We start from the raw sequence: 18,418 nt of genomic DNA, 5'->3' as shown, positions 1-18,418 counted from the left end.
AAACCAGAACTTGGTGTTGACCTTGATGTAGTTTCCTTTAAAAGAGTACATTTTGCTTTACAAAAGCAAACAATCCTGGTTTATATCTACTGTCAAGAAAACTTTGAAAGTACATGCTCTTTTGATATTTGTATATATTGCAATGTATGTGCATTAATAGAAGTACTACTTAAAATATACTGTTCTGCTAGTCTTCAGTAGATTTGTAAAAACCTTCCCCAGCACAAAGACACAATGTCAGTGACATGCTTTCATCCAAAGAAAACTGAAGTCGGTGCCAGAGTAAGCACTTGTTCTTCAGAAGAATTTGCTATCTAGAGGTAGCTTAGAAGTCCCTTTATTAATGTAACATCTGTCCTGTGGCAAAGACAAAAAATATGAACAATGGACTATGCAGTGCATTCTTCCAAAAGTGAAAAAAATTCAGTAGTCTTGGTCCTAATTAGGAAGGTTTCTAATAGATCCAATGAAGTCTTAGTTTTGTTGACTGCAAAATACTGTCCTTGAATTAATAGCAAAAGCATTCGAGATACACATCATGTAATAGCATAAAAGAAGCATATGCTACATCAATCATTTTATCATGACCAGGGAGGTGTTTAAGTAGCTGTGCCACCTGTCCCCCTCAACCACGTACCATATATGAAAGTTTGGTGGTGCTGGAGTTTTGAACTTTTTTTAGGAGTGTATCTGTATTTAACGAGTGTCTTAATCCTGGTGACCAGTGGCAGCCAGACGCCACTGCCATTGAATCCCAACTGTTACTGACATGAGTAACTATCCAGCACACAACTTGAAATTAATGTTCTCATCGATACTTTAGATATTGCTATGTCACAAGGGCATATTTCATTCTGTTGCTCAAAGTTCCTTAAAACTTTCTGATCAACAGATCTTTAACTTTAGAACTGAAGTAAATCACAAGCTAAGTCCTCTCTGATTTCATACTTCTCCACTGACACACTTGCTCTACAATCAGTAAATTTAAATACTACCTTTTCTTTTCTAATAGCATACACCTAATAAGCAGAATCTTAGTACACTAGTGTGTTCTGTACTGTACAGGACTTAGAGCTATAAAAATAATAAAGACACACACACCCCTCCTAATAATAGTAACAATGCTCCCATCTTTTTCTATAGAAACTCTTTACTTTTATTTTGATTGTGGCTTCTAAAGGTCTACTGTAAGTTAAGTTTTGCCTTTTAAAATGTCATTAAATTGATTGTATACATACACACACAAAAGTATGAACAGAAAGAAAGAAAACTTCATGTTAACTCTTGTCAGGAACATACTGACAATCAACAAAGTCTTGAGCAGGGAGAAAAAAGAGAACAATTTGCACACTTTCCAGCAATTTAGACTCCTTCTGTATTCTCTAATTTCAAACTTCTGTCATGGCATAGATTAGGAAGACAGTCTGGTTTATTTCTCATCTTTTAACGTAAAGTTTTACCACAATCCATAAATCCAAGCTGAGCTTTTGGTAGCAATCTGAGCTCCTGTTTCTACTGCTTGGTTGTCAGAAGCATCTGGATTTTCTTTCCAAAGGACCTGCTGTTCACAGGCACAAGGAAAGCCTTTAAAAATCCACCTATGTATCCAGGTTATTTATGACTGAAGTCTGCCTCAACATTACAAGTATTATCACATGATGGTATCTGTAGGTGGTAACAAAAATGTTCAAGTATAAGTAATCAGTGCCTCAAAGGTCAGTTGCCACATCTTTGCCAGTACTGATAGGACCTTTACCAATCTTTCACAGTTATTTTGCCATAAACATCTGCAATCCTGCAATTAAACATGTCGTATCTTATGGTTAGCCTGTTTCCCAATACGGCTTCCTTAAGCAAAAAGGCCAAACTCAGCTGACAGTCTGACTTTATTAAAATTCTAGAAAAAATAAAATCAAGCATAACCTTCACCTTTAATGTACCTAGGACATCAGATAGCATAGCATATGTTAAGCAAGTACACAACATGAGTTTCACTCAGGAATGAATGAAAAGAACAGGCAGAGAATGGAAAGTAGAGCCTGAATAAGTCAAATTATCTGCTCATGGAGTAAAGCATGCCTTCTAATGCTGAGTAACTGTATTACCTAAAGAAAGTACAGCTTCATGCCCTGACAAAATGACACAGCAGACAACTGTCAGGGTACGTATGACTCAGCTTGAATCAGAGCCTTCTAATTTTGAGTGGGTAGGCAAGATTTTATCCTGTCTCACATCACGATCAGATAGTTTGCTGGAGAAGGAAAACTACTGTGCAGCTAAACTATGCAAAGAGAGAATTCCACAGTGCTGTTACTGCATCTTCTTTACCCAAACCTTCTTGTCCATTGCAGTCAGTCACTAAACTTGTATTCAGGGTCCTCACCTACTCTTCCTTTCATCATTCTGGTGCACAGCAGACACACCTCCTCCTGCCTCCAAGAAAAAGGATTACAGAATCACATGCCTTCCAGCATACATGAACATGTACTTGCAGCTGAGGTGCATGGAATGAATCCAGATTTACATCAGCAGAACCACTGACTGAAATTTTCTCATTTTTTTTAAATTTCTCTGATTACTTTCATCCTGCATCACCTAGCTTACCAAGTTACTTCTGCTACAGTTATATAGTACTACTGCTGCTACTAGTACTTTATAAAGTTCAGTAGCTGTGCTGGTGGACTCCGCAATTTCTTTCCCCTCTACACAGTAGATAAAATTGGTGCTCTCCTAACAAGAAAAAAAATTTAAAGCCAGTGTTGCCAGATTTGTAAAGACTACAACAGACAATTTCTTTGCATACTGTTAAAATAATAGTAAAGAACAAAAGCTGATGTTATATTTCTGGAGTTATAGTTTAAAATAATCCAAAAGCTTTGTCAGCTGGTTCTTAGGAGAGCATAGCGCAGAGAGGAGCTATAATGTAGGCAATCAAATGTTGGGCTTTGATGCAACATTTGGTTTTTCATTGAAAAGGGGAAAGGTTTCAAAAGGATCTTGAACTGAGTTCAGAAACACATAAGGCGTATTCAAAACATAGATGATAATAATAGGCCAAAACACAGACAGCACAGTGAAATTAAACAACTACTTGCTGCAAAACCTTTCACTGATTTTAAGGAATTTCTGCACAGCACAGAAAGCCAAAATGAAAATCTTGACAGGACCACTAAATATATTGTAAAGTTTTTGTTACGACAGGGACATCAAAGTTCCCTGAATTTAGAGTATTCTCCTAAATTTACATTTACACAAGTCATCCAGCAAATGAGTTGCACATAAAATAGCATTATAACATATTTTATGGCCCATGATGCCCTAGAGTATTATTTTAAATAGAAGTTCATGTCATACTTTATGGAATGAACTACTTGTTATAATGAGCTTTCTTCATTGCTCCACAAATGATTATATCAGCATTTCTCTCATAATATATCTCTAATGTACCTTTTTTTCTTAACCCGCAAAGGACAAAGACGCACAGATACACTTCTTCCATTAAATTCTCCCTCTTCAGGATGAGGATTGATTTTTGTGCTGTTTTCTTCACATACCTGGTCGAGCCAGACGTATCAGAGATATGTAAACATCATGGCAGTCTCGTTCCTGAGGGATGACCAGCTGGATGACCTGGAAGTTCTTGCACCGGATCAGTAATGGGCAACCAGTGGCAGTGGTGGCCTGCTTCTCAATAGAGGAAATTTGGCTGTGGAGAACCTGCAGGGAATTGAAAACAGTAATGCTAGTCAAATCTTTAAGAAGAAAAGTAATTATTTATAGTGATGTGCCAGGGCAGGCACAGTAGCTTCCACTACTGTTTCAGAAAATCCCCACTCTCCCCACCTGCAGACAAAGAGGCATTTCTGGAGTGTTACAGCTGCTCAAATATCAGCCTGCTCATGTTACCCAAAGCTTTTTGTTTGCTTGCTTTAGTGTAAGCTAGTGGTTGTCAAAGCTATTTTCATCTATTTGCACAGTGAAAAGGTGAACCAGCATCAGTTTCATAAGGCTAAAATATTGTGCCTCCTCATGGGTAGAATGGTAATGTTGATACAATTTTAAATACTGCATCAAACGACATGAAACATTACAATAAAAACCTGGTCAGGAATAGTGGGATTAAAGGAAGATGGAGTTAATTAGTGCAAAAATGGACAAGGGGTGCATAATTAAGCTGCATAAAAGACTCTCAAATGTATGACACCGAGCAATAGCTGTACCTGTATGTGTGCATGTGTGCTGGTTTTGGCTGGGTAGAGTTAATTTCCTTCACAGTGGCTGGTATGGGGCTGTGTTTTGGATTTGCACTGAACACAGTTGATAACGGAGAGATGGCTTTGTTATTGCTTACACAGAGCCAAGGTCTACTGCAATACTGGCAAGGAGACTGAGAGTGTATGGGGGGTTGGGAATAGACACAGTCAGGACAGCTGACCCCAACTGACCAAGGGGATATTCCAGACCATGTGGCATCATGCTCAGTATGTAAAGTGGGAGGAAGGAGGAAGCAGGGCACACGGAGTGATGGTTTTTGTCTTCCCAAGTCACTGTTACACGTGATGGGGGCCTGTTCTTCTGGAGATGGCTGAACACCTGCATGTCTGTGGGAAGCAGTGAATTCATTCCTTGTTTTGCTTTGCCTGTGTGCATGGCTTTTGCTTTCCCTATTAAACTGTCTTTATCTTAACCCATGAGTTTTCTACCTTCTACCCTTTAGATTCTCTCCCTGATTCTGCTGGTTGGGGGAGTGAGTGAGTGACTGTGTGGGGCTTGGTCAATGCCTGGGGTTAAACCACAACAAAATGCAATGTATGTTGTCAATCAATCAAAACAGGTAATTCAAAATACTAATTTATAAAAAAAACTAAAGTATTAAACCAACAAAATCACTGATACAACACTAGCAGTAAGGGAGAAGACCAAGAAGTGACAAAGCCAAAGAAGTAGCTCGCATTCTAGACATTTCTCCTCCACTCTTCCTGGATGATAGGAGCAACAGTGCAGTTTACAGCAGCTGTTCCTCAGTCAATCACATCTGGTATTCATACAGTAAAAGCCCTTCTACTCCTCTTACTGTATCATAGTATCTGGAATCCACTGAAAATTTTTGAAAATTACTAGGCTGGAACTTCACATGGCATCATAAAAGCATCCATATAAACTAATTTACTATGTGTAAAGTGTTTTGGAAGTAATTTTCAAATTAGCATCAGTAAAGTGCCACACACTTACAGCTAAGTGAAGTAACAAAAGTTCATACCCAGGTTTCTTTCCGAGTTTCAGAACCATTCTCCACAAATATGACATGGGTAGCTGTTAAATATAAGGTTCCCACCACAGCTCTTCTTGAAGATAAACGATCAAGTAACCTAACATTTTCCACCTACACAAAAAAGTGACAGAGAAAAAAAATAAACAATTAGGCTATGACAGACAGCTCAATAGTGAGAGCTGAATGTTCACATTTTGTCTATTACAAAGTTATTTTCAGCACATTAAATATCAAAGAAGTTTAACTATATGAGAAAATGTGATTATATTATGTGATCTACTTCCAGATCTTCCTTAATGTTCCTTTTTTTCCCTCTCTTGTGGTACCTCTGTATTCAAAATCCTGTTTAGTAACACTTTCAAAGACAGTTTCTCCCTTGAGCTCTTCCTTGTGATCTCATCTTACCAAAACACCGTGGCAGCAAGGCAGGCCCTGTCTTTCAGCTAAACTCTAGCTCCATGTTTTCCATTCAAGCCATTCCAGCTAAATTAAAATAATAATAATAAGCAGGAGATAATAGTGGTAGAGTGTCTTTCTTCAATGGGTCTCACTCAGGCAAATTTTCTCCCATGCAAATCTCTGTTAAGATTTAAAACAACATTAAAAGAGGTAAGAGTTTAAAAGAAGCATTTTGATGTTTGTCCCTACATTCCTGTTAATGCTCATAGCAGCGGTCACACTGGAAGATTTTGCCTTCAGTCACTTTTCAATGGGACTCAAGAACTCCACTTCCACTGCTCTCCCACCTTGGGCACAAAATGGGCATTGTCTCTTTGCTGCACTCCTGACAACAGGACGTTATTAATTATATATCCATAGCATGTTATTAACTCTCAGATCACCAGCTTGTGACTTGTACATCATTAATGTTTTGTATATGGCATGTACTATAGGCGCCTACTAGGGGAAGGAACTAGATGATCTTTAAGGTCCCTTTGAACACAAACCATTCTAGGCTTCTATGATTTCTGACTAAGAAACTAGAATAATAAAAAATAAACAAGTTGGATATTCAGTGGGATGAAACCTGCCCAAAACAGTTACTAATTTGCTGCCATGGATTTGATGGATCTTCTATTACAATAATTTTAAAACTAAAATGAGTTGGTTTTCCTGAAAAACAGAATGCCAGCATCTGAGGATTACATGTTTGCAATGTGTATTCCAGATATATTGGACTATTTTAAAACTAGGAATAAAGAAAACCTTAAAATGAAAATAAGCCAGTTTAGTAGCAAAATGCTTAAAATCAAACAATTATTAAAGCAGAGTCTTCTTCCTCAAGGCCAGTTATAATTTGTTTTAAACGAAAATAAAACTATTTATTTAAAAAAAAAAAAAACTGAACTCCTAGAAAGCATGGATGAAGTCTTTTCCCAGGGCCGTCTACTTCAGAGGTCATGTATTGGCTGGAGGAGGAATGAAAGAAATACAATATTAACCCAGCAGTAAGCAAAAGAGGAGGAATGACACAAAAGAAGAATGTAGGCAGTGCTCTTCTTAAAAGAACCCACAAAACCAATAAAAATCAGCATTGTCTGGATGAAAAAAAGTCCCTACACTGCAGTCCAGCCAACAAGGACTCTGCTGCACAGGCACTGATCTTGCACAAGGCACTCATCACCCCAGCCTACAAAGTGAGCTGCCATGGGCCATGACACACAAGAAAAGCAAGTATCCACACAGTGGGGTAGGGCAGAGGGATGAATTTCCAGACCTCCTGGGTCACATCCTTCCCTTCTCATCAATAACAGCCCCATGACTGAAAAATGCTAACCAACAAAGCTCCTCTTTGGTTGTGGTTTGATTTTTTTTTAATACAGAGCTACAAATAAATTAAAGGTTGGATGTGAATGAACAGGAACAGTTGCAGTAAGAGCTGTGTGGTAAGTCTGATTTCCTCAAAGCAAATGCAGTGGCTGCACCGGGGGAGATCAGAATTCACCTCTCTCTGCAGTTTGTCTCTCAAGAACAGACATTTGCAGCAGCTGAAGGAAGAGTGTGAGAGGCAGGCATGTACTCATGCTCCCCCAGGATCTCAGCTCAGCTCTGGGGCCTTCCTAAGCTGAGGTCATACTTTTTAACAGCCATAACTATGTTTACATTCCATTAATTTTATTAAATAACATTTTGAATCTCTGTAACCCATTGGCATCCATAACACCCTGTGAGAGTGAACTTCACATTTCAGCTATACGTTGTACAATAAAATCCCTTCCTCCTGCTCTTTTTGAATCTGCCAGCATGTAACATGCCACACGTGCTGTCCCCTCCATCCTCATGTTCCAAGAGTGAAGAGCCCAACTTTACATAGTCGTGACCTTTATGGAAGCCATTCCAGACAAGCTCTTCCACACTTCGATTATTCTGCATGAGGTCTACTTCCTGAGAAGAGGTCAAAAGTGCAAACAGAATTCAAAAGTTGGATGTATAACAGGTTTTTGTAGTTTGTGTAGTGGAATAGTAATATTTCCAGTTTTGCTTTCTATTTAGTTTCTAAAAGTTCTCAAACGTTGCTTACTTTTTTGTCCTCTGCTGAACACAGTGGAGTTTGCGTTAATTGTTTTTTGGGGTGTATTTTTTGGTTTTTGGGTTTTTTTAGAACTAGCAATTGTAACTCTTAGTCATGCCTGCATACATAAGATCTACCCACCACGTGTATTATCTTGTATTTATTAATGATAAATTTAGTCCATCAGTATAATGAGGCATTGCTCAATCTTCAATTTCAATCTGCTGATCAAAGGATTCAGAGAATGAGCCTTCTTTCTTCTTCTGCACCCTCCCAATCAGGAAAAGATCAGTGTCATTAAACCTAGAGAGTTTGGGAATAGAGGAGATGAGAATATGTTCATTTCCACGAGAGGGGAACACACGTTGCAGTAGTGCTTTGGAAGAAGAGTTTTTGTATCTAAAAAGTCACAGCATGCTGAGAAATCAGCATCAATAGCCAAAATTTAAATTTCATATCAGAAAGAGATAATCATTACTTTTCTTTTTTTTTTCTAAAAAAAAATGCTCTGTTTTTTCACCAAAATGACTGTAGACTTTATTGGAAAATGTAGGAAATTATGTATGTACATGTCAGGAAAAAGCATAGAGACCATGTGTTTTGGTTTGAAAGACAGGTGTCTGCTAAGGAAGGCAGGAGCCTCCCTTGGAATGGAAAATGTAACCCTCTTCCCTCCAAATTATTATAGTTTTGGAATTCAGGGGCTTTCAGGCAAATATATGGGAAACAGGAATAACGGTTCCTTACTAGTATGTATAAGAAGGCAATAACACAGAAACACTGGCTTAACCTGACAGAGTCAGGATACGACCTGACACCCTGCTGAGCAGGCTGGTGGCAGCAGTCCTGTTTGAAGTGATAGATACGGTTCTGTTGTTGAAGTGGTGATCCTGTAGAAAGGCCTGGTCTTCCTCTGAAGGTCCAGTGGTGGTTATGTAGCTCTTGTCCTCTGGGAACCCAGTTGGTAGGGCTTGTGGTGTTCCAAACCTCAGATTATATCGAGGTAGGAACACTTGGTTCCTCCCCCCCCCATCGCACAATGGGATGATGTAACTTCATGAGTCAGGCAGTGAGGTTAGATGGCCTATTAACAGAAGATCTAACCTGGAGGGAGTTATCAACCCCCCTGGAGGGATGTGTCACGGAAGAGATAAAGAACCCTGCCCCACCTGGTTTCAACAGATGGTGATAGAATACATACTTTTGGTTACATCTTACATTGTAACCGAAGACACCATGCACATGTGCTTTGCCTAAAATGAACAGCTGGTGGGAGAGACCAGATCAGAAAATATAAATCTGTAAAGCTGAGAGCTGGAAGACCTCAAGGAGTTAAAAGCAAAGCATTAACCAAGGCAGTCTAGAGAGTGGCATCTAAGTAAAACTTCGATAATTTAAATAATTAATTTGAAGCTCTTACCCATGTCTTTTTTTTTTGTTTTTTCCTGATGACTGTGGTTGTCTAGGCTTAAAGAAAAGGCCACCAGGAGATTTATTTCAATGACTACAACTGCTTACATGGAGATAAATAAAGTTGCCCAGAAACTCTATTTTCAATGCAACACAGATGACAAAAAAAAGGAGGCAAAAATAGAAGTTAAAGGGAACACAGATTAAGAACAGACGGAAGGCATTTTTTACTCAGAGAATAAGCATGATAAATGACTTACGAACAAGGTTGCCAGGAGGTCATTCAAGAAAAAAAAGTCATATTAGGGAAAATCATGGGCCAGTTTTCTTCAGGTTCAACTCCCACCAGTTTCAATGGGACTCCCACCTAAGGAAGAGTATATGTATATGTATATGTATATGTATATGTATATGTATATGTATATGACCCTGAAAGCATTTGGAAAAGTTTGGATGCCAAAATGTTATTCCTAAAAATATTCATGTACCCTAATTTGTTTTCATTTTTAGTTTAGATAACTTTTTAAATAAGCTTTGACTGCATGGCCTATATTTGAATGCTTTTTGAATATGCTACCTTTGTCCTTATGTCTTAAAGCTGTTTCTCCACACACGTCAGCATGGCAAAACAGTGCAGAAGTTACTGCTACTATTTCAGGCTGTTCACAGTTCCACATGGGAAAGCTTTTTCATATAAATGCAGGATCAGTTCTGACAGTGGGCTCAGACTGAGCAGGGAAAGAGGAGAAAAACAAAAGTGGCAGATTGGCCAGAACTGGAGCTTCCTGTCAGAGCAAAGCTCATGTGCAGCACGCAGATGCTATCTGACAAAAACTGGTCTCTACTGTAGGATTTTCAAATGAAATGAAATTTTGAATTATGAAAACCATCTCAAGGAGTTTTGTTCTCACTACATAGGTTTTAAGTCTATGTGTTTGCTTCCTATGCATTAGCTAACCTGAAGTAGAAGACACTTGAACAGCCAGTTCGGCCATGGTCATCACTGACCTGCCCATTATCACTGAGCATCTTGAAGAAGCTGAAAAGCCTATTTGTCAGCCAAGAACAAAAGAGATCAGCTCCCGTTTCAGCAAGTGTTCCCCGTTCCTTTAGGAGGAACCCTGACTAATTTGTCTCCTCCAATTCCTTATCACAAGGAGAAAGGCCAGAAAACCCTCCCAGCCAGGAGAAAGCTCCAATTAAAGGTAAGCAGGGAATGTCCTCACTCAGGCCACATCCTCAGGAGCTTCTCTATTGTTGCCAGTTAAAATTCACTGCTTTGCAACAACCTGTGAAAGCAAGTTTCATATAAAAGTTGATAAAGTACCTTGAAATTTGACTGTACAAATGAGTTTCAGTGATTCTTCAAGGGTAAAAAAAGGCCACTTTCACGAAGATCTCTGCTGATGAAAAGGTTGACCCAAAGCCAAGGAACAGGGCTGGGCCGTAGGGGCACACACCCCTATGAATGCTTCTTCTTGTCCATCCCCTTGGGCTCCTAGACTGACATGGGATTTCTGCTGCCTTCCCTACTCTCCTTATGATGTTACACACATGAGTAAAAGCAGGAAGAAACTGCATCCTGGGAATTCATGACAGGACTCTCACTGGCCTCAGCACTGCAGGCAGACAAAAGCTAAGGGAAGAGCTTGTGAAAGCCAAAAGCCTGAGCCTAATGAGAAAAAAGGAGAACAGCTGGTGTGGTTTGAGGCCAAGTGGAATATTTGAGCTTTCTTCACCCTGCTTGACCCCAGCTATCCATGTGTTTAGCGTAATTCCTGAGAGTGAAAAAAGACAACATGGAAAAGATCAAATGCTATTACTTTTTTTTCAACACAAAGATAGTAGTGTTGTACTTGCTAAACAAAATATACAATAAGTGATCTTTTTTGCATGATCTTGGAACAAGAATAAAAGAAAACCGAATTGCCAATTGATGCTGCCTTTTAATGTGGTTTCTATTCTATTTCATAAGAATCATAAAAACTGTACTTGATCCATGTTACTTTTTTATATTTCCATCTCTGAAAAGATCTGCCAAGTGAAATAATGCACAATCAGTCTATGAAGTTAGATGGTTGCATATGTCAAAAGACTCAAACAAAGCCAAAAGTAAATCACTAAATTTAAGCAAACACATCTTAAGATATGCATTGTAAAAAGTTTCCTCAGGGCAAATCTGGCAGGATGGGGGAAAATATTCAAGAAAAATCTGAACAAGTTTAATTTATTAAAGGACTCAAGTGAAATAAAAATACTGGAAAAGAGCTGGAAAAATAGTAAGGAATGATTCATAATAGCAAGACAGAGAACAAACTACCTAATAATTTGGCTTTAAAAAAAAGAAACTATTGTCTGCTAAGATCCATGAAAAGAGTGAGGTCAGCACCACATTATCAGATATACCTGAGTAGCAGCTGTATAATGGGAGCAGCAAACAGGAACCTATTACAAGAGTATAGAGCATTGCAATACAGTGTCAACATTGTAACACAAGGCTCATACATGAAGTTTTCTCTTTCAGTCTGTATTATCTAGAAAAGAAGAAGAGAGCAACTAAGTGTATTCTATTAAAAATCCTATCTAAGAGCTTTGATCTAGGAAAAATAGGGCTTCCTCAAGGCAGTAAATCTTAATACACTTGCCAAATTTGTTCAGATTTGGTTCTGAAAAGATATATAGGGAGAAAGAATTCCCCATGCAGCCAAGGGATACTGAAAAGAAATATATCCTTAAACTCCTGTATTTGATACAGGCTTTTCTGTTCCATGTTTAAAACCATGCCCTGTTCAGCAGCCTATTTTAGAGCAGCAGTACCAAGCCATTTCAGCTGTGCAGGCCACGAGAGATTTGCATTAAAAATGGATTTGTAGGACTCCCTTTTCTGGTGGGAGAAGGACTTGTCCTTCTCAGCAGAGTACACCTGCACAGCGGGAAATGTCAGTGTGCATTTTCTACTGCAAATAGATCATTCCTTTAGTTTACAGACATCAATAGGTCAAATCCCACCCACTTGGGTCCGTTAACAGCAGGCCTAGAGATTCCAGCCTTGACCACCCCAAAGCCAAACTTCCCAAATCCTTCATTCCAACCTCAGTCTCCTACTGTGCATAAAAAAAAATCAAAGAGGACCCTGCAGACATGCTGTCTTAATGATTTTCAGTACTATTTTTCAAGTGCAATAAGGTTTAGAGTTACTGGTTTAGACACAAATACCAAGACAACAAATTAAAATACATGACTATCCATGAATTTTAGAGCTTGTTTTGTGACTTTATCCAGCTACCTCTTTATTGAGTATCACATTATTGAAAATATGAAAGTCTGTGTGATCTTCTGACCATTTTTGACTAAATATTTTGAGGATAATGGCTGTTACAAGATTTTGTTTTTATCAAAACTCACACTAATAAGAAGGTAGCTTGATGACTAATTCAAAACAAATATTTTATAGCAAAATTCCAAACAAATATTTTAATCCCACAACATGTGGATATTTTCTGCAGTTCCTGTTTTCATTTTATCCACCTCCAGTCTGATGTTACCACAGAACATTTTCGGGCATAGTATACTACAAAGTTCACTTGTATTAAACATATCCTTTGTGCTCACAGGTTCATAGCACAAAGATGGAATAAATAGAACCCAAAGAAAACTAAATTGCATTCTAAATAAGGAAGATTTATGAACAAGAAAAAATCCATAACTCACGAAATCAGAGTTAAATGTGTCCAGGATTAGTGTAGATGTTTGAATACATCATTTGACTAAAGCAGTGGAGTGACATATTTAAAGCCATCAAACATTACTGGACCCAGAACAGGCTAAACAATTTTTAACCATGATGTAAAGTGAGAAAACAATTATGGAATCAGAAAACACCAGCTGAATTGTAAGATACACTCTCTAAGTTGTAGACTTAGAGGAAAGTACAGAAACCTCCTTCACACAATACTCAAAAAGCAGAAAATCAACTTGGCACTTAAAAGACCTTGCAGTAATGTGTCTGCTGTAACCTAATGACCCAAAATACCAATAAAAGGCAAAGGCCATGCCAGCCTCACCTCTTCTAGCTTTTCTAAGTAGCAAACTAAATAAAAGTTTAGCCAAACTCTAGTACTATAGTGAAGTGCCTGTGGCACTCCATTCCCCAGCTTGTGGGGGAAACTTCCAGTCCCTGTCCCCAGGTGTTTCCTGATAATCACCTCAGGACTGCTGCCACCTTTCTACATAACTGAAATAAATCGAATTTTCCAAAAAGGAATTGTAGCTTAGATACAGAGAACATAACTATAATATCACATCTTATCTCAGCAGAAGGCACACAGAGAGCAGTGGTAGAATATGCTAACTTACCTAAAAAAAAAAGGTGGAGATCCAGCAACCCGGAACATGTAGTTGGAGAGTAAAGACTGGGCATGCTGGGTTCAATTTTGCTATTGACCTGGATAAGCACCTGGACAAATACTTTGCCATTTACATTGTCATATATAAAGTGGATATAAATTATATGGGTCTCCTGATGGAGACTTTGTGAAAAAAGAACATGTCATAAAACTATAAAAAATCAAGAATTATGGAAAGTAGATTGAAAACAAAAGCAAACACACAACTCATTTACACATGCTGGAAATTTGTTCTGTGAAGTATCTGGTAGAAAGATTTGTCATTAATGTGGGAGCATATCTTAAACTCTGCCTGAGAGAGGCATCATCGAAAGGAAATACCTCACCATAACATCACAAAAATGAAAGCACTTGAGCAACTCAAGTCATCCCAAGTATTCTGTTAACACTGAGCCAAAAGAATTTCTGGGCTGTCCACTTAAGACAGCTAGTACACCAGGGATAAATCTGATGTGTTCTTTATAATAATGCCATTCTGTAGGCCTGCTGCCAATATACAAAGACAAATGATATGTAGAGTTACAAACAAAATAAAGTAACTGATTAACTACAGCGCATGAAGTTGCCCTATGAACATATCTACAGAGCTCTGCTAGCTATCATCCTGTCTATGATCAGGCATATCTCTACACATGCTCATAAAACGTGCTTCTAATCTGTTCAAAAGTATTGCTGATTTCTTTTTTTCTGACTGTTATGAGCTGTTTGTCGTATTTTGGGTCTGGAGAGTTATCCTAAACTATCTTGCCGTTCAATCCAAATTCATGTCAGTCACTGGTTTGACTAATTTTTAATTTTTAAAAGGGTATGGGAGTTATATATAATTCCATTTAGCAATGAGGGACTGTTTCCAACTCTTAAATGTACTTAAAATTACAGCCTTCATACATAGGATGGCATTTACCTTGTGAAAATGTAGTGCCTACATCTGTTCATACAGGCATACATCACATATGCACCCTATTTCTACCAAGAGTATAATGATAGAACAACAGTGGCCAGTACATCAAATAGTGTATTAGCAGGTGGATACACACAGTCTGTTGGGAAAGCACCAGAATGGCTTTTGCAGTGGGAAATCCTGCTCCAGAAGAGTCTTACAAAACAGTGTGTGGGCAAAAGAGACACATAGGAGCTTCAACACAGACAGACAAAAGTAGAATACCTACAGGAAAAACAACCCAAAACATATCTACAGAACAATGTACTCGACACAGGGAAGAGGTCTTGGGGTCATTGATGACATTTCTCTCAAATTATCAGAATCTGGCGGGTTGTGATCAAGATTTACTGTGAAGACGTGGATAAGGTGAACATGGAATTTTTATTGAACAAATCCTTGAAGCTAGAAGGAAGGAATACTGAAGGAAGCTACTCAGGACATTTTAACAGAATAAGGTAATTTTTGTAAAGCCACAACCTTCTGTAACTTGCTTCCATGCAGGCTGTGGAGCCAGAGAGTGTCAGCCTGTCTATAAGGAGCACTGGCTAACTCACACAGAGAGGTCCATAAATGGACACTAATGTAACTAGGAAGAGTTGGACTCTAATACAACTGTAGATGCTGAGAAGCTGCAGAATGTGGCCAGGTCTAAATGCTCTCTCTCCTCTGTCACGCCGACACAGAGTAGTGACCTTAATGAACTACTGATCCAATTGGTATGGAATTACCATCTGCTTTTTTAATGTCTGTTATGTTCTATCAGATTAATTTTAATATTTATGAACCATAAATCACTACAGTCATACTTCACTTAAAATTGGAACAATTGCTGAGACCTAATGGGTGCCACGTAGTATAGACCTCCCTTTGAAGGAAAAGCTTTTACTTGGGCCAAGAATAATTTTTTCAGATATTATCAACTTTATTAATTTGCTAAGTATGGGATTTATCTTGATTTTCCATTTGGCTGGGTTTGTGAATCAAGGGAAGTGTCATTATTCTGAGATTAATACCTTTGCAGAGCCGGGCAGTCACTTCTCAAATTTCTCTCAGGACAAGATTGTATGGAGTCAGGAAATGTGACACCAGAGAATAACACATGATACTATGAGCTTTCCCTTATCTATTTTTACATTACTGACACTGGAAATCATTTCATGTTCAATTCCAAATTATCAAAACCAAATTCAATAAAAACAAAAGAAAAAACCCAACACTGTTCCAGTGACGGATTTTAAGCTGAGGGGTTTAAAAAAAAAAATCAAATCCATCAATTCTGTTAGGTAGCTGTAGACACACTGATTTTTCAGTGTATTTAGGAGTAACCGGAGAGATGAAGTATTTCCGTAGTGACTCATGTTGATTTTCTACATTTATGTTGGAAATTTTAAAGGATTTTTTTACCCCTTGTACCTTTAAATCATGCCTTCTAATCTGCTCTATCAGATACCTTTTAGCATAGCTATAATGTAAGAGACTGCCAGGATCCAGGACTGCAGAATCACCTCACACTGAGTTAAGATTTTCAGTGACCTGAGGCATTGGTACAGTGCCTTCTCATAGTATCAGATACAGAAATGGGTTTTACATACGCAGAGTAATATTTTCAGGACCTGGTTGTAGAAAAGAAAACAGATGAGCTTCCATTGCCTGCAACAGGGACTTCCCTGGGTCTTCCATTCACAGCAAATACAACCATTTATTTTTAGGGTATTTTCCTACCCTTCTTAATTTGTTTTCAGCATTTTTTCTCATTCACGCTTTCAGCATTCTTCAGCAAATGGTCAGAAGCATCTGTTCAGACAACTTTCACTGACTGTATCCTACCTGCAGTAGGATACAATCATACTATTCCGAAATTCTTCCTTCCCAAAAAGGCAGATAACAGATCATGAATTGAGATGAGAGGAAAGGCAGTTGTTATAAAGGCCTATCTTCTTAGAAGATTTACAGCTTAACACCTGAAGGCCAGAAAAGACAGGCAAAATACAAGGCCCTAATCTCAAATTCATGTCATCATATTAAATATTGATAATAAATAAATACAAAAAAATTCCTTATTTCAGGGGATTGGGTTAATAAATAAATAACTAAATAATTATGAAAACATTTCAAATTAACATATTGCTCTGGTTCACTTTTTTATTATTACTTTTAATCCAAACCTTTTATGTGTTAAAACTGTATCTTTTTTTTAGAGCAAGGTGGCAATTTTGTTAACAAATACAGGCCTCGTGCTTAGAAAGCTATAGAAAAAGACTGATTACGTAGGCTGAAGATCAAACATGTACGGAAAAAACACTAAATCAATTAATCACCGAGTCTGAAATCTTGGGGCAAACTAAAGGCGTCTGAAAAGCAGGTAACACATTTCGTATAGCAGGTAAAAGCAGGCTCCCATTTCGGATACCTACAGCTCAGGGACAGTGCCTGCGTGAAGAGAGGAACTGAATGAGAAGCCCGACAAATCCCCGGCCCACACCGCAGAGCAACGCGCCCACCTCTCGGCGTTTTGGGCAGGTATCATGGCAAGCTGGCCGAAAACCAGCCCTCAACATCACCTGGAAGGCCATAGAGGCCCGCAAGGCTGCGGGTACAAGGCTCCTTGGGGCTGGAGCAGCCGCCGCAGGAGGGGCCGCGGGGATGCTGCCGCGGGGATGCTGCCGCGGGGATGCTGCCGCGGGGATGCTGCCGCGGCCGGGGCCGCCCGGCGGGACCCACCTTGGGCATCCGGATGTGCTCCATGGAGGCAGCGCCCGGCCCAGCTCCTCATGCACTGCCTGCCGCCGGCGGAGGCAGCCCTGCGCACCTGGCCTCTCCCGGCTTCCTCCGGCCCTGCTGTTAAAAAGAAATTATTATTTTTTTTTAATAATATATTTTCATTTTCTGTTTTCCTCGCGTTTTCCGGCACAGATAGGAAGGAAGAAGGGAGGATTTATTGCCGGCAGAAGACGTGCCCGTGCTGCGATGCCGGCAGGTCAGCGGCTGGCTCCACCTCCCCGGCAGCTGCCATGCGGCCCCGGCGGCGGGATGCTCCGCGCCCGGCCCGGCCCGGCCCCGCCGCCCCGGGCACCGCCACCGCATGGTCTGCTGGCTTATCCAGAATTACATCGCTCTGCCCTTTTTTCAGGGAGGATAAGATCGGAAGCATAAAGCGAGCTCTGTCTGAGACCGCCTCCCCCCATTTTGTTTGTTCCCTGGCCCAGCGTGTACAGTAGCTCAAAGACAAAAGCTGCACTTACTGAAACTGAAGCACTGAATTTTGTTCATCTCAAGCTCTGTGTGTCCGTAATTCACGACTTTGTTGCATCCTCCGATTTGCACGAGGGAGTATTTTCTGTGACTCACAGTTTTCAGCCTTAGGCCAGAAATGCCTTTTCACATCTTTTGCCTTACCTATTGATAGAGATGTGTTACCTCGTGGAGCAAAAAGAAATGACACTGAGATGGTTTTCCCAGTTTATCAATGTGAAGATAAAGATCAGGTATCTCTAACCATCTTTGAATTGCTGTCATTTTCAGAGCAAAAAGAGAAACTTCTCAGTGTTTATGCCAATGTGCAAATGACTAGAGGTGCTAGTATATTATTTCAGGTACACCATAAATGTAAAATGCCCAGGTCCTCTATATTGATCAAGGTATTCCAGCAATTCTTCACAGGTAAGGACTAGCCTCATCAAGGCATAGAAATAAATGTGGAGACGTGTCAAACCCCACAAAGGCCACAGCAAGAGGACTCTGCTCCAGAGCAACAGAAGCTCTCCACATATCTTCTTCTTGCCTGCAGAGAACAGAGCAAGCTTAATTTGTTTTGTGAAAGACAAAATATGAGTTGAAAATAACACGGGGTTACCAAAAAACTAAAAGGCATTTTA

General features: G+C 39.3%; 1 protein-coding gene across 4 annotated transcripts in view; it reads right to left on the bottom strand.

Annotated features, from left to right (window-relative positions):
* The window catches only part of MTMR7 (myotubularin related protein 7), a 43,639-nt gene extending 25,721 nt beyond the window's left edge, over positions 1-17,918 (bottom strand). For 3 of the 4 annotated variants that reach the window (XM_039550306.1, XM_039550308.1, XM_039550309.1), the window contains exons 1-3: positions 17,265-17,556; positions 5,261-5,383; positions 3,555-3,717 (exon numbers count right to left, since the gene is read on the bottom strand). In XM_039550306.1, coding sequence (XP_039406240.1) covers positions 3,555-3,717; positions 5,261-5,383; positions 17,265-17,288 — 310 coding nt within the window. In that variant the 5' untranslated portion in view covers positions 17,289-17,556. Of the gene's footprint in view, positions 1-3,554; positions 3,718-5,260; positions 5,384-17,264; positions 17,557-17,785 lie in introns of those variants that run through there. The other variant, XM_039550307.1, reaches the window with a different exon arrangement.
* Positions 17,919-18,418: the final 500 nt, after the last annotated feature.

This window comes from Corvus cornix, chromosome 4 (genome assembly GCF_000738735.6).
Source record: "Corvus cornix cornix isolate S_Up_H32 chromosome 4, ASM73873v5, whole genome shotgun sequence".
Taxonomy (NCBI): Eukaryota; Metazoa; Chordata; class Aves; order Passeriformes; family Corvidae; genus Corvus; species Corvus cornix.
Note: the sequence above shows the minus strand (reverse complement) of the source record. Positions and strands in the feature narration are given on the sequence as shown.